General features: G+C 39.8%; 1 protein-coding gene across 5 annotated transcripts in view; it reads right to left on the bottom strand.

Moving 5' to 3' along the window:
* Positions 1 to 17,631, bottom strand: part of VTI1A (vesicle transport through interaction with t-SNAREs 1A) — a 502,745-nt gene that overhangs the window by 159,715 nt on the left and 325,399 nt on the right. For all 5 annotated transcript variants that reach the window (XM_019502808.1, XM_019502807.1, XM_019502805.1 and 2 more), the window contains one exon: positions 1,130 to 1,200. In XM_019502808.1, the coding sequence (XP_019358353.1) occupies positions 1,130 to 1,200 (71 nt within the window). The remainder of the gene's footprint in view (positions 1 to 1,129; positions 1,201 to 17,631) is intronic.

The following is a 17,631-nucleotide window of genomic DNA, read 5'->3' as shown; positions in this document are numbered from 1 at the left end:
CTGAATGTGGGCCAGGAGCACAGAGGGTCTTCTTTGCTTTAAAAAAAGATGTTGGGGGATTAACACACCCAAGGTGGCATGTGTACTGAGCATCACCCTCTCTCACCTCTAAGTGAACAAAGGTGAACACTGTCTTAGTGGGTCTTAGTCCCAAGAAAATCATTGCCTCTAGGGCAAACCAGAGTTGTGGCTCGCCTCCTTTGCTTCCTTTCTTGCTCTCTCCTGTCCTAATTTCTTCTCAACTCCTGATGCTTCTTGCTGATTGGCATCAGATTTTGGAAACAGGAATAAACAGAAGCCCACCCCCCTCCAGACCTGAAGCGTGTACTTCATGGTCCTATATGCTTCTGCAGTCACAATTCTTCCACTTCCTTGTTTTCCATAGTCATAATGCACCTAGACACACCAGTTCCTTCCATAAAACAAGGACATGATGTTATCAGACCATTATAGCTATTCTTTTCTTAATATTTGTTATGTTAATCTTCTAATCATACTTAGCTTTTAAGGAGCAATTTTCATCAGAAGATCTCAAAAGTGCTTATTAATGAGGTTGGTATCATTCTCCCCATTTTGCCAATGTGGAAACTGAAAAAGAAGTAGTAATCTGCCCAAGGTCAGCCAGTAGGCCAGTGGCAGAACATGGAAGGGAACCAGTCTCTCCCTCTATTAGCTTGCACTGATTCTCCGAGTAGTTCAAGATTGAGTCCATGGCTGTGCTCACTGTTTCGTCCCTGCCTGGTGCTTACTGTCAAGTTATTTTCGACTGTCAAAAGGCTGCGTCCAATATCTCCACATTGTTAACCCCTTATAGAAATGGGTACTATAGAAAATCTGAGCATTGATGGACACCAGACCTGGTGGCAGGATCAGGACTGGAGTGTTTGCTTCCAAGCACAGACCCATTCATTTCAATAAGTCTGCCTGTAGGATAGAGTTGCTAGAATCAGTCCCACCTCCACCTTGGTCTTATTTTTAATAGGTAGTTATAGATGATGATTATATACTAGGATATCACAATTGACTTATTTAAGGCTCTAATCAATGTGACGGATTATTTTTGCTTAGCAGTGAACTTGCCCAAAGGACATAAAATCCTAAACCAGCAATTCTTTAGCATCAAACTTACCCTCTCCCGAGCACGCTGGATCTTCTCCCTGTCATGGCTGAGGTTTTCCAGCATCTCCTGTCCGATCTGTTCTGCATTAATAAATCCAAAAGTAAATCATGAAAAATATAGCTTTTGACTGTAAGCCCTCAAAATGCCAGGTTAAATTCCAAGAAAGATATTTAAGGAACAACTGCATTTAAATATACATTGGCCTAATCACTCCACCTAACTGCAAAGAGAAGGAAATCACCAACACAAAGTTTAAGTTTCTGTTGTAACCTAAAAATGGAGAAGTAACAATCTGAGCTGTCCCCTGGAAATTCTTATGAGGACATTTAAGCCCCGTGGACAGATGCTGACCTTTGTCCCATGTAACAAGGGCAGGGAGACTTTCAAATTTACTCCAAGTAGTGGGAGTTCATTTTTCTCACGTTTTTTTTACTCTCTGTCCCCTTTTCATTCTCTTTTGCTTGATGGGAAAGATGAGGAAGCTTTCACTCAGATGCAAACAACTCACAGAGCTCCTCAAAGAGACGCATTAGTAGAAGATCTTTCTTCTGAAGTTCCTCAACTCCAGCTATTTATACTAAAATGAGACCCTGCCATATCAACTCCAACAACTAGGGTCCTCCTTTGCTTCCCTGGCAGTGCCATTTTGGGGTACACAGCATTTCTTACATGCTTAGAGACCTGTTTTTCTAAGTCTCCTAGTATTTTTGATAACAGATATCCAAATTAAATTGGTTCGAATAGCCTTTTGTTCATATTTAGTTTGGTTGCTTTCACAGTCTCTATTACATTCAAACAGTTGCAAAGTCAAAGAGAAAATTCAGGCCCCGAGACATAACACAAAGATTTTGGACAAGGCAGGATTTTACTCTTGAAATAGCTTTAATCACATACTGGTCTGAAGCTGAAATAGCTATTACAGATAGGTATTATCATCTTGTTATACTTGTGTAACATACTGGAGGTTTCCATCTTCAGAGCTCTATTCAAACATTCATTAATTCTCCCTACGTCCCCGTAGGGGAGGAAAGGAAGCTATAGGACTCCCATTTTACAGGTGGGGAAACGGACACAAGTGGTTGCGACTTGCCTGAGGCCAGGTAGGAAATCTGAAACAACCAGGAGTTTCTGACTTCCAGCCATGTGCACATACCTTGAGGCTACTCAGCCTAAGTTGCCAAAAATATGATTGCCAAAACCACGGAAGTCCTCTGGAATATGCACAGCTCTGAACAATAAACCCCTATGTTGTTATTGCTGTTACTCAATGAGGTCTAGTCCTGGATTACTAAATGAGCAAGACCTCAACAACTGATGATCCTTGTAACACTAGTAGCTAGTAGGGATCAATTATAAAAAACAAACAAACAAACAAAAAAACAGTAATGTATCAGTATGGCAAAATAAAACAATTTTAAATTTTCTGGAAATTATCTGATTTAGAATTGCCTTGAACATGTTTCTATTACTACTACTACTATTATTCCTACTATTATTATTACTATAGGGAAACAAATCGTAGGCACCTTCTTTTCTTTTCTGGGTTTTTTTCTTGGGTAAGTTCATTTCAATGCAAGGTAATATATATTCTGTCAGGTAAAGACCAGAGAAATTCATTACAGTTTACATGTCTGTGTCTGTTGCCAAGTACAGTACAAGTAAGATAAATATTTCTTAAGATATCTGACCACAAATTGACATCCCCATTATGCTATCTGGTCCCTGCTGGCTTGCTGCTCTTTACTTTTAGCTGTATATACAATGCCTCCCAAAGGTGAAATGTGGTAAGATATGTGGTTACCGAGTTAAAAAACTGTAAGGTGAAGTATACAGCTATGCAGATGAGTAAAAATGATTCAAGACTAATCTGCATATGTTTGAAGGGCAAGCAACCTTCCAAATAAAAGTAGAACATACTTTCTCTCATTCACTATCAAAGCACTTAAAATTCAGGAACACACACAAAAAATAGGTATACACAGTCATTTTAAAACCGTTTCTTTTATTTAAAAAACTAAAAACAATCAAACTAAAACAATCGAAGTCTAGCAAAGTGGCTCCAGGTTGAAATATAACAATTATCTATGACTAAGATATAGAAGTGTAAAAGAGTGCGTTTTCAAAAGGAAGAACTGAAAAGGCAGGGTAGTTAAACGGCCCGATATTTTGCAACTGGGATGCAAAAAAAATCTTTGGACGACGTGGCTTTTTTATAATCCAAATTTAAGCACTTACTGTATTTTTTCATCTTTTTTTCCTGTCACTGGCAAGTTTGCACTCTTAGCTTTTTATAATGATTTAGTTTATTTTCTAACCATCAACGTGACAGCAGCATCAACTGTAACTGAGGGTAAAACACCGTCACTTTGACAAATAGTGTATTTTCCTCTCATTGCCGATGACTGAAGACATCAATAAATAAGGAAGGAGAGCATGTCAGCCAGAATATCACAAAATGAATTGTTGATATGACACACAGGAATTAAACCTTCAGCCATGAAGTTCAACCTGGCAGAGGGGTCCCAGAACTGAGGTAGCTGCGTTTCCTCCCAACAGCCTCCAAAGATAAATAATTGGGCGGATCATCAATTTTACAGGAGTTGTTTTATTCTATGTGCGCAGATGATCTTTGGCCCTTTTCCTTGGGCTAAAGGAACGCCAGAAGTTGAACAAAGAGACCTAGTGGAGGCGACACTGAAATCCTTGCAATGTGTTTGAACATCTGAAACTGGCCCCTTGATGCAAAGACCCTTGCTCTGGTCTCCAAACTTGCACTGCAGTTAATAGGACTTTTGCAGATGGAAGGTCAAGCCAATAACATTGCAGAAATGAAGATAAATTCACCCAGGTAAATGAGGTGATAGGAGGGGATGCTATGAGCCCTCCAAGAGAACGACTCGTCGGTTTGATATTATTGCCACATATTTGGCATCACTTTACATATCTTGCCAGGTTTTCCCTGTTTTCCTCCCCCCGTTCAAATGTTCGGGTTTTAATCCAGGAGTGCATGCTAAGATCCTTTCAGGCTATTTATAATGTGGATCAGAGACTAAGCTATTAAAATTATGCACAGTAGTCAGCTTTATAGGATGTGCTGTAGTAAGGATGCATACATTTAAGATCAGCACTAGAACCTGAGTGCCGTCAGATATTGTGCAAAGGTGTATTGTACTCATGAACCCTTCGGTTTTGGCTGCCGACTGCAAATTAGGTGCAGCCTGTAAAAAGGCAGCTTAAACTTCTTTTTCATTATATTTCTGCATAATGCCTGGCACAATGAGATCCCCGCTCCAAGAAAGGGTCACAAGGTGTTGCCACAACACAAATAAATAGCTTAATTTTAACAATACTGTTATTTATTTATATATGTAGGATCCCTAAAGTGACATATAAAAGTACATCTTTAAATTACAGCTAAACCATCCAGCAGCAAAGATGTATGTATGTTTATACTAGTATGATTTTTGTGCTAACTGAATGTCTCATATTATCTCATTCTTAAGCTATATCATAATGAACAAGGGAAAAAAACCCACCACAATCCAGTCCAATGATGCATTCACAAACAAGTATTGGTTTTAAAGGGAGAATCAATGTCATGCTTCCTAGTCCTAACTTTATTCTGCCTTAAAGCTGTTAACAATATAGCGGGGAAAATCAACTGTTTGACTACTGAGCACTTTGAGAGTAGCCCATTTTTTGTGAGTGTGTGTTTGGTGGGGGAAGGCATATCTACAAAAATTGCATCTAGCCTTACGTGGGCTGGCTGCACAAGAAACTATAACCATATCACTTCCCAAAAGTCTGCACACAATTAGATACATAAATAAAGATGCTTTGACCTATATAAATTACAGTTGTGAAATACATAGTCATATCTATTACAGCTGCATTCAAAAGGAAAGTGGGGGTAGGAAGCAGTTTGCCAAATAAAGAAAGAACATTCATTGAAAAAAGTATTTGTACTTGAAGGCCTCTAAGAGGACACTGCAAAAATGGAGATCAGAAAGTAAAATAGAACAAACAGGCAAAGGTATTTGACAACATCCCTTTATAAAATAATTTGCTTGGCTTTTATCAGCCTAAAAATGTAATAATTGTTCCTGCTGGATTCTATTATTTCTTTTCCTTCCACAGGCAAAGAAAAACTGAGAATCCTCCCACAGAATTAAGAAAATGTGTATTTATTTATCCAAAGACTGGCAACGCTCATTTAGAGCCATATTTGTCTCTTGGGTAAATGCTGGTACATTAGTCTCTCTCTAAAAACTTGTATTATATGGCTGAATGATTAGAAAAAGGCTCTTCAAAAAAAAAAAAAAAAAAAAAGAGTGTGGGCCAACTTTTCTGGCCTGCCACAAATTAGCCCTACCCTCTCTTCAAGTGCCGCCCTGATCCCTTGCCCTTACCAGGTCTGCTGCTCAGCTTTCTGCTCCCTGCCCTGTGCTCCCAGAGCAGGGTGCTGATCTGTTCCTGCTCCCTGCCCTGTGCTTCCTGCTTGCTCTACTACTCAGCTTTCTGCTTCCTGCTTGCTCTACTACTCAGCTTTCTGCTTCCTGCCCTGTGCTCCCTGCCTGCTCTACTGCTCAGTTTTCTGCTCCCTGCCCTGTGCGCCTAGAGCAAGCTGCTAATCTGTTCCTGCTCTCTGCCCTGTGCTCTTTGCCTGCTCTACTGCTCCGCTTTCTGCTCCCTGCCTATCTGCCAGTGTTCTTCCTGCCCCCTCCCCAACCTGCTGCGTGCCACGTATGGAGGCTGTCCATACCATCTGTGGCAGTCGTGGTGCAGGTTTGCCACCTCTATATTATATAATCATACTTATGTAGATTTTAAGTGCATAAATGTACACTTACATGTACACTATATGCACACCTGTGTCACGTGCGAGCTATGTCAAAGCAAAAGCAGAGAGAACCAGTAAGCCAGCTATTCTCAAAGTTATTAAAATGGACATTTAAACCAACATGTTTTATACGGTAACATTCATAGCTAAACTTCACTCCTGCTTGTAGTGGATACATGTACATTTTTATAAAACGAAGCATATCGCAATATGGCTACAAACTGGTTGAAGAGATGAATGCTCATAATATTGGGAGAATGCTATGATGACTCGTAGGCGCGGTTTCATGTTTTAATCGGACGTGCCAAGGGCAGGAAAAGGAGACAGACTGATCAACTGACCACAGGCCGAGAAGAGAAGAATTAAAATGGGTGTCCCAGTAGCTGGAGCAGGAGGAGCTGGTAGGATCAGAAAAACTCAGGTCTGGCAGGTCTATGAACCCATTTCAGGAAGTCCTGGAATGCTCTTTTTAAATAGGGATGATTTCTGGTGTCAGGAGGATGCATTAAGTCCATGGAAGATTTTGATGCGTTGGCAATGTGTACCAAAAACGGACAGAAACCCAAGAGAGATAATTGAAGCTGAAGTGTTTTCTTTTAAGGTACGGGTGTCACATTTTGGACAAGTTTAAGTTTGGATTTTAGGAGATGTTGAGGGAGGGAGCTACAGACAGTGAAAACATCAGTTAGAGTTTCTGCAGGAAAAAAAAAAGCGCCCCACATGATGGAAATTATTAAAGGTGAGTAGTATTTCAGAAGTGACAGCAAGCAGATTTACAGACTTGGCAAATATATACTATTGGAGTCAAAAGAGTTCAGGGCTGAGTCAAATGCTTAGGCTCCTGACAGCAGAAAGTTAATAAAGGAAGTGCTGACATATCTTTAAGTGTAGTGAAACAAGTGGAAGTATTATACATTTACAAGTTTGCAGTTGATGTATGTTTAGGTAGAAGAGCCAACTTAATCACGGACAGAGGAATTTAGATCATTAAGGCTATTGGATGACAAATGCAGATTAATATTGATAAATGAAGGCTAACACAATGGCTATAAGCCAAAAGAGAGAATATTTGTAGAGCCCTGAGAAAAAAATGGAGCATAGAGAAACGTGAGTGGTGTTATTCAAACTGAGTATCTACAGTTTGCTAAGTTGGATGTTATTAGGTGCTCACAGCAATACAGAACAAAACGGCCGATATATTCAGTAAGGTACTCTTTGAACCTCATCCCCAGAACCTAAATATCAGTCTTGACAGGGTGTAATAAGGACAACAGACTTGTGCTTTCTCCTGTTTAGTTAGGAGAGGGAAAAGAAGTTGCCTTGTATCGCACTGTGAAAGCAAAAACCCAGGCAGAAAAAAAAGAAAAACCCTACCACACAATATAATTTCCTCCCTCATTCTAAGAATCCAAACATCTTAAAAATAAGAATAAACTATAATCAAAGTTCATGAAATTCTTTGCACCAGCCAACAGCAAAATACATATGGTATTTTGATCTTGAGCTCCGTGGAACCAAGAATTCAAAATACCAAGAAGTATAACAAACACAGGAAAGACCTACATGAGAAGGAAGCCAAGCTACCTGTCTTCCTTTAAGAACAAACTGTAGCAATTTATAACTGACCATCCCTTCGTCCAGTTGCTCCACCCCAGCAAAAAAAGGCAGATGAAGGAGAAGAAAATAGGAAAGAGGAAAGAAAAGAGAAGACATATGACAAGCCTAGTAACTTCACTTCTGCCAGCCTTGCCTTTCTGAGGACTCGATACCTTTGCTAAAATTCTAGCATACGTCAATCTGCTGCCTTAAAAACTAATAATTTCCCTCTAACAGATATATATTTTTTCTGTCTACTCCTATCACCCATCTATCTTCCCTCCCATCTAACATCCTCACAGAAAGATTCACAGGAGGTGGTAGGCTTTGATTCTACTGAGGGCTTATCTATATTGAAGTCCAGTCATTGTTGCATCCATATACTAGCTCAGTAGCACTACCCTGCTCCAAAATCCTCCCTTCAAATTTCCTTTTTTCTTTTTTTTTTTCCTGCCTTGGAGCAACTGCTCAGAAAAACATCTTGCTTACTGCATCAAGGCAAATAAATACCCTGCTACCTCATTCACAACTAGTAACATAGGTGCAAAGTCAAGAATCAAACAACAGGAACCTTTTATCCTATGTAGCAGTGTTTTTTAGCAGTGGAAGAAAGGCCTGAAAAGACCATGCAAGAAATGGAAATCATCTCTTCACTTTTAGCTATGGGAAGCTGTTTCACCAAGGTACCTCTCAGCATCACGGTCCCATTCTTGAACACTCTGCTGAGACTGACTCAAAGGTGATGCATGATCGCACATGATTGCACACTGGATGATATTTAATCTGTACAGAGAACACCCATCCTCTAGAACCTGAACCGCTGTTCACTATGATTTAGTCTCCTAAACAGGTGTGACTGGAGAGAAAACAAATGAGATCCTGGTTCCAAGATCTGGCATCTTGAGGCTTGGAAAGCCTTAAGGTTAAGTAGAGGCAGTCAAAAACCCTGAGACAGAATCAATTCAATCTCCGCAGGTTAGTTTAAGTTGCGTAGATTGAACCGATAAGCAAGTGAACAGATATTCACTTTCGATTCCAGAAATGCAGGCACGTGTCTGCAGTGGTCGAAGCCAGAAGCTGGGGGCGCTAGAGCACGCCTCCCTGATCAGCTGGAGCAGACAGTTTGGGCAAAGGCTAGCCCAGCCATCCTGCAAGGGGGCACATGTGGGAGAGGTGCAAAGTATCCTGGGATGTTGGGGGACTATGAGTTAACTTGAATCTGGAGGGGATCTGGGACAGAAGTTCAATAAACTGATTTAACCTAAATCAGTTCAATCTGATACTATATCAGAGGTTCCCAACCCCTGGGCTGCAAAGAGTTGGCTGCCGGACCAGAAGTGATCGGTATACTGCGGACCGGCAGCCAACCCGTTTTTATACTGAGCATAAAAAAGGGTTAGCTGCTGCTCTGCAGTATGCCAGTCAATTCCAGACTACAGTTTGCCGGTCCGCAGTCACTTCCAGTCCATGGTTTGCCAGTCCGTGATCTAAAAAGGTTGGGAACCCCTGTACTACATCCATCCAGGTTTATCTTAAACCAGTTCTGGCCATTTTGCAAGCAGTTTGTGAGCTAAACTTCTGTTATCTTACAAACGTGATCTGGTTTCTGATCGCTTATACCGGTTTACATATAATTTCTATCCCTAGCCTAAGACACACCGTATCTCTCAAGATGAATTTTCTTTAATGTAATACACATACCTCAAAACCTACAAAAGTTTAACACAAAATAGGGTATAGACCTCAGTGACTCGCCAGCAAAAAGAAGCTAGTCATGTTAAACTATTAAAAGAGTAGAAAGCAGCTTTGTATTTTAAGGAGTTGCAAAGGGAGATTTCTTGTGCAAACCCAGCTGCACAAAGACATTAGTATTGGACATGCAAAAAATAAAAGAAATAACATGACTTACAAGTATTTGTGTTTCAGGTACTTTTTCCTGTGCTGATACATGCCATATGCTTTTTTTTTTTTTGTAAACTAATGCTATGGGGACCAATTTATAGGGCTCAGATAAAAAGAACTGCTCTTCTCACAATGTTTCAAATACCAGGCAGGAGAAAAATCATGAAAACACTATCTCTTGTGTTAGTTCAGACTCTGAGACCACAAAAAGCTATGAAAACGAATTCCAAACCAAATATCAAGAAGTTTGGATTTATGCAGGTTTATCCTAATATCAATATACTCAAGATTAATCCTAAGTGAACTAAATCTACAGCCTAATTCCAAAGTCAAAAAAGCCAGCAACATAAGAAAGTATTCTCTATGCATTTGATCTTCAATACTTCTGTAGAGGTAAAGAGAGGTTTTTAACTTGATTTGCACTTTTCAGCCATACATATTACATGTGAAAGGAAAATATTTCCTGCTGGACCCACATTCATATTTAAACAACAACAAAAAAATGCCCAACTTTAGAAAAATAAAAGCAAAGGATTATTAATAAATGATGTTTCAAATTGCTGACCAAAAAGTGCCAATATTTATTCTGTTGAGAAACAAAGCCAGGCTGAAAATGACATAGGATAAAAAAAAAAAAAAAATACAAATAAAATGAAAACTTCTCTCACACATTGGAGAGCCCACAAAGCAGGTGAACAGCTCAGCAACCTAGAAGCTGGCTTCAGTGCAACTCATTCTTTGAATATGAATTAGCAATGGGTAATCGCAGCATATTTATGAGGCCTCTTGCCTGGTCCTTTTCTCCTGTGAATGCTGTATTATTCATTGCGTGTGCCCTGACCCCAGTGCGCTCCTGTTCTGACAAATCATACTTGATTAAGACAAATCTTTATTAGTTAGCTAGTCAACTTCCCCATTTATCATTTGCAAATCCCATTCTCCTTTTCAGGTACTGTAGAAGTGACTGAAACCCAGTTCCCCTCCACCCCCCCCCCGTATAAAAACAAAATGCTTGTTATAGAGAATAAGTGCAAACAGAAGCCCAGAAGTCAGTAATAGATGATAAAACAAAGCTTTAATAGGTATAAATTATAAGCATGGCAAAAACTCTTGCACACTATCGTATGTTATAGGCTGAGGAAATGTTAATTACCTGATCCTTTCAATTGATCTTCCACCTCCCTCCGCCCACTAAGCTCTTTCTTGAAAACAAAAATGTGATATATAGAAAAAACTACACTGCAAAGTTATAGTCTTAAAAGTACTGAGGTTAAAAAAAAAAAAGACTGCTGAGTAAAGAGATTGTTCAAGGTTTCTACCAAAAAAGAAAAAGAAAATCTTTCAAAAGTGAAATATAAAAGGAGGAAAAATGACTTCAAAATTATTCATGACCCTTCAGCTCCATTTGCAAATGCTAGACTTTTCCAAGGAAGTGGCAAGCTTTTAAAAACTTCAGCACCATGCTAGTTTATTCACCGGGTAATTTACAATGTAAAAAAACAGCGATGCCTAATAGATTTGAGTCATGACTGTGGCTTCCGCTCGGTGTTTGGCGTCCAGACATAGGATATAGCCGTTGGAAATGGAAGGATGGTCTTGTGGCTATGACACCAGCCAAAGACCTTGGAGTCTCTGGCTTGACTTCTTGCTCTGTCACAGACTCCCACAGTGGTTGGGGAGTCGCAGAGGAGAAAGCCATGCCCTATCTCACCAACAGTTTAAAACAGGGCTTGGCAACCCACAACCTGTGGAGCCATTCGAGCCCACGGAGCCGGAGTTTTGATGGCATTTTGGCAGTAGGGAGATTCACCCCCATGCTGGCCGGGCAGCAAGGGACAAGCAATCAACATCATTTCATAATCCTTTGCTTTTGTTTTTCTAAAGCCCAGCAATTTTTTAATTGTTTAAAAATATAAATGTGGCCCCAGAGGGCTGGCCTACATCAGAACAAGCTGGGTAATTTTGGCCCACCATTCCTGAAACTTTGCCAACCCTTGTATTAAAATATTAACATATACTCAGACAGCACAGTAATGGCAACTCAAACTACCTAATATAGCTAGCTGTTTATCAACCATTATAAATTTAAAAAAAATACTCCTTGTATTATTACTTCAACTGCAGTTACTCTTCTATAGACAGAACATTTGCTGTTCTATATATAGAAGGCAGGGTAGTTTGGGCCCACATTCACTAAATCAGAGATATATCGTATAAGCTTTCATGCAGCTTACGGTCTGTGCAAGTGTTTTCATGGCATCCAATGAAGCGAGGTTGGGCTTACAAAAGCTTATGCTTTATATCTGATTTAGTGAGTCTCTACCCTGCCTTCTGCCTGACTTCAGACTAACCCACCTTACTCCGTCCTGTGTATATTCATATTCTTCCGTTCAGGGAACTGGAAGTTTATTTCCTCTACTCTAGATAAGGATTTGTGACACTTTTACACCCAAATTGTTTAGAGTGTATTCAAATATACTAATCGGAGCCCTCAAGGCTACCTTCTCGGTCTGCTCTTTTGTTTCACATGTGTGTTTTACTTTGCTACCAGCAGGGACAGGACCCATAAAGCTGACGGAGCTAAGGAAGAGTGAGCCAGATCCTATTCCTTTCTAAAAATCAGCAGCTGTTAGCAGTTTCCAACTGGGTGGACAAAATATGCCCTTCGTTCCACCTACGCGAACATGCAGAAGACAGTAAGTCACATCACCACATCTTACACTAACAAAAGTTATATACGTGCAACTGAGAACTCACTTTGGGCTGCTGAACTTTTATTACTACAAATGACAAGAGAGGTAAAAAAATTCTGCTGGATTTTAAAGATCAGGCTGAGTTTGAATATATGAACATTAGGGGAAAAAAAATCTTTTATTTCTGACCTAAGGACAATTGATCTGGAAGCTGCTGAGATGTCAATAGGGGAGTCCAGGTAACACCATTTTATACACCCTCTTCGGAAAATTACATTTTAGGAAGAACTTAAGCACTTTGTGTGGTGTTTAAGAATGATGTGGACCTTTCACTGACTGTTGGCACATAACGTGTCTAACTAAAGCACACTGCCAGATGCCTGTTGTTGTTAGATGCCCATGAGAAAATTTTTGCAGTGTGACTTTTCTGTGGCAGTCTTGTAAAACAAGTGTGGCCGTTTCTGATGCATGGACCTGGCAAGACTTTCACAGGCCTTTGTCAGATTATCTGCTCTAAACGGGGCTAAATATTGGGACTACTTGAATGCTTAAGCCAGCCTAAAATGGAGCAGTCTGCTTTTAAATGTGGCTCCTGTTTGGAGCATATAACACCCATCCCCTGCAAACTGCATTGGTTGTCTGCAGGGAATCCGGCTGCAGTTCAAGATGTTGGATTTGATCTTTGAAGTCCTAAATGATTTGGGTCAGGGTTACATTGGACATAGCCTTTCTTTGTTCCACAGAGCATTAGCTGCAACCAGCAGAGGCATTTGAAACGGTGATCTCATGATACAAAGACGGCAGCGACTGCCAACAAGGTATTCTGCGCGATGGTCTCTTGAGTCCTGAGTCTGAAACATGGCTCCTCCTCAGTCAGGTCAGCCCTCTTTTCTTCCCCAAGACCCATCAAGATTGGTCAGGTTTCTTTTGTTAGCTTTGGCCTAAGAGATGTGAGCTGGGATTATAATTATAGGAAAGTCTGGCAGTCGATTTTAGTGGTCTAGCGTTGCCGTTATTTTTGGTGAGTCTTCCTCATATATATGCTTCAGAGCAAACTACATACATAAACCTTCCTTAATGGTTAACATTTATTATTTTCCTCTAAGGGCCAACTTTGAGAAGAAAATGTGATGTATCCAAAGTCACACATGGGCTGACCTAGCAACACGCTGAGTACCCTGACTTTCCTTCAAGCTCAATACCTCAAAGAATCAAGCCCACAGGCTCATCAGGAAGAGGTCCCAGGATGTCTGAGCCATACGCCTAGACTCAAAGCAAGAGAATACATACCTCAGAAGTGGTGTGAACTAGTTAGATTCATACGTACATCTTATTCGCACACACGTGGCTATTTGACCATCTTCAGTGAATTGAAAATAATACATAATCTGGGTAATATAAAATAATACATAATCTGGGTAATATGTATGTGACATTTACAATAAATCTAAAGATAGTCAAATGACTTGTTATGGATCTGTGAAATTTGTACTAAGCTGTGTCGCTCTCGAATTGGGCTCGTCAGCCATGAACAGATTCATCAGGCATCCGAGTAGACCTCTTAGGTGTACATCGTAATCCAGAAATTTCATGGTTGCCCACTTACAACTTGTTGGCTACTTAAGACTACGGTAAAGTTGCTTCATCCTTTCCAAAACCAGACTGTGTGCGCAATTAGTTTCAGTACTGCGATCTGATCACAGGACTAGAGAAACTTCCAGTCTGTTGCTGACTTTGTCGAGTAGGTAGCGAGACAGAGAATTTATCCGTGCCTCAGCATTTCCTTGGATGAAATGGGCATGGGGTACCTATACTGATGAAACAGAGATCTACAGATAAAAAAACACCATGTACCATAGGCACTGAGCAATATACTCACACTTCTTCATCCAGCTATACATAGAATAATGCTAGTATGAAATTATCTTATGATCTGCATAATTTCTGTACAATAAATTCTATTTTTGAATATGATCTTAATTAAAAGACAGTATGAGGCATCATTTCAAAAATGAAAACCCAGTGGCCCATTCTTATCAACTAAAGGACCTTCATCTCACAAAAAATTACCAAGCTATTTGTTCCCTACAAAAATACTATAATTATGCAATTATATATTAACTTGGTAAATCAGTGCAGTCTGACATTTTAATACAAAACACCCGGTTTACAAACACAACTTTGCTGCAAATTTTCAAATGTGTTAAACTGATGTCAGTGTCTCAGTAATTTCGCAGTTTAAAAACAGTTAGAAATGTAATGACTACACTACACTTGATTAAAGCATTTACAGCTCTAATCAAAAACTGACAGCAAGATCAAAGATGTTAACTTAAATCTCTCTTCTAATTATGTTTAAAATGCCACACCTCAGGCCTGTCTCTCCTCTTCTTTTTCAAACCAAATTCTGCTTAAGAAAGATCTAACACTTCTTAACAGTTCATTATCCAATAAAACTATTCAAAGCTTAAAAGCAATCTACACAATTAGTCAAGACCTCAGGGAGTCCACCGGTAGTCTTTATTACAGGGCTTCATATTAAAACACCTTAATTATATTTGTCAAATGGATTTCATTAAAACCCATCGTCACTTTAATTTTCATATTTTGACAGTGCTGGCATAGGCATTATTACCACCTGCCAAGCTAGGAACTACAACAAAATTATCAAATTCCTTCAAATACGAAGCAGTTTCTTTTTGTCCCTGAATGACTATTTCCCCCCATTTGGTGAATGTACCGTAATTAAGAGGGATAATTAAAACCCCATATTCAAACAATACACACATGCACACAAGCTAAGTGTACAGTGTTGCTGTTGCGGGTGGGTAAATAGGAACCTGTACGAATACCTGGTTGCCAGGAACACTTGATATAAACGTAAGACACATATAGTGAAGTGCCACTGAATAATAAAGGCAAGACATCAAACAGAATGCACTATTATTTAATCAAATGACAACCATGATGACTTGAAAGCAGAGGACATTTTAACATCTATTCATTATACTGTCATATTCAACACAACAGATATGATTTTTGTGGTCACGTACTGTAACCACTGCTCTGTTTTAGATATAAAGCATTTACAGTGCAGCTGACTCAATATTTCAATGCAATTAAAAAAAAATCCTTTTCTCCTATACATATAATAACGAATCGAAGAGGAAGGGATTCTCATGTTTCTGCTACCTTTCTCATTCCATCTCATGTTTAGGTTTTCTATAATAGTCATCACCATAGTAACTAAGCAATTACTAATACCTGACCATTATTAATAGTATAAAAAAACCGTGCAGTTGGTATTTACGTAGCTATATCATTTGGGCAGCAATATCATATTTATGTACATTTATTGGTTATTCCGCTTTCCAGTATTAAGAGTTAGAGACCAAACAGCAATTTGCTAGTGTTGCACTTAAACATACTAAGCTAAATGCAACCCTGATGTAAAACTCCATAAGCTTCAATGACTATACACCAGGGAAGATTTTGGCCCACAACAGATAACAATGGCATGCTGATCGCAATGGGGAAAGAACAGAGTATTTTTCTCTCTTTCATATAGTCATAGTAAGAAATAAGAAATGAAGAGGTTTCTGCCATATGTCTAACACACTTCACTGCTTTGTACAAAGGTCTCAGGAGTAATGATCTCCTTGTGTTATGAATATTTTAAGACTTATTAAATGTTCTTGGATTATTGTGGGTAAAACTGGGATTTTAAAGAACTGGTTTAAAATGACAATTAGATCTGTTTCTACTTAAGAAAAAGGATTATTATTATAATTTTTTAATGCAACACAGGGGAGGGAATCCCTCAGTCTCTTCTAAATAGGAGTCTAATATTGCGAGTTTTAATGTAAGAAATGCTGACGACACAGGACTGTACAGAAATAAATACAATGTAGTAAGAAGAGCTGTGGGATTAAGCACTAGGGACAATGCTTCCAAGCCATGGCTCCCAGGAAATGTGGCGCTTGCAAGATCCTCTAATGTTGCTTGTGGTCATTGCAAATTAGAAGATTAAAACAGAGGTTTTAACAAGAACCAATTAAATTATCAGATGAAATGTTCAAAAAATGCAAAAGAAAGTACAGGTTGTTAATTTTTTTAACACAGTACATAAATATCCTGTGGCATTCATTGCCATGGGATGCTGTAGAGACCAATGGCATAAGGAGGTTCAAGAAGGGACTGGTCAAGTTTTTGGAGGATAGGTCCATCAGGGGCTATTCAGTATAGTATTCCTCAGGCTCAAACAGCTGGGAATGTTTGGCAGGGAATGCATGACTCTATATATGGCCTGTTTTGGGTTTGTTTGTTTTGTTGGGGGGGGAGGGGGGATTGTTTTATTTTTTTTTATACACTTCTCTCAAGAAGGGGTGGCTAACTCACCCCATGCCCTAGGTCAGATGCAGACCATGGGACTTCCTGAAGGATGGATTGAGTTTGGGGCATAGGTGGCAACAGCAGGATAGGCGGTGGCAGTGATGGGACCAGGGGAAGAGGCTGCTATATCTGCACAGCCCCTGCTTGCCCTCCTGGCTCCCTGGGGCCCCAGACTCTGCAGCAGGCTACTCCCAACCTGACCATGCCCAAGTTCTGGTTGCCTGTCAGTGGCCCACAGGCTTCGTGTTTGACATTCCTGCTCTAAATGCTTCCCTACTTGGCACTGTTAGAAACAGGATACTAGGCTACATAGATATCAAAGTCTGACTCAAACATGATGAGGTTTGCAGCATCTTACTTGCTTGCTATGGGCTAAATAAACCTTGGGGACCACTGAACCCAGTAGTCTTTTTGCCATCTCTGCCCCAGATTTGTTTTTTGCCCTTGGACAATCCCTTAGCTTCTCTCAATACAAGTTACTGTATCTGCAATACAGTAGAGAATATGCTGCATCTGTAATACTGGAAAGTAAAATGCATCAATATGCTTGATTAGAAGGTGCTAAGTGAGTGCAAAGTGTCTTCTATTCAGTTTCAAAGCAGAAGTGGTAAACTTTAATGAAAAAAAGGCTAAGTGCCAATGATTCCCTGTAGCTGAAGAAAAATCATAAGGTCGGAAAGGTCTGTAAACCAACAAGATATGGAAGTAGACTGCAATGCCAATATCATAACAATATCGAAACAAGAATAACCTGTTTGTGAAGTCCTGTACCCTTGGATGATTATAAACCCTTTTCTTCCCCACAGGCAGCACTTTTGCTCATCCTTCTTTCCCAGTTGTTAACTGGGATTTTGGAAAGGAAACCATGAGAACTGATTCCTACTGCCAGGGCCTATGATTAGGGACCTACTCAAATTCACATTTTCGCAGATTTCACAGAAATCACAAAATCGGCCAATGTCTACAAAAATAGGGAAAAAAAAAAAACCCTTACTAAAAATAAAATGTTGGCTCCCCAGTGGAAGCCATGGTCCACGTGGCCATTGTGATTGGCCGTGAAGTGCTCCGGGGGGGGGGGGGGGGGGGGG

The sequence above is a fragment of the Gavialis gangeticus genome, unplaced genomic scaffold, assembly GCF_001723915.1.
Source record: "Gavialis gangeticus isolate Ggan-Ray unplaced genomic scaffold, GavGan_comp1, whole genome shotgun sequence".
NCBI classification, from domain to species: domain Eukaryota; kingdom Metazoa; phylum Chordata; order Crocodylia; family Gavialidae; genus Gavialis; species Gavialis gangeticus.
The sequence above is the reverse complement of the archived record's forward strand: the minus strand, read 5'-3'. Positions and strand labels throughout refer to the sequence as shown.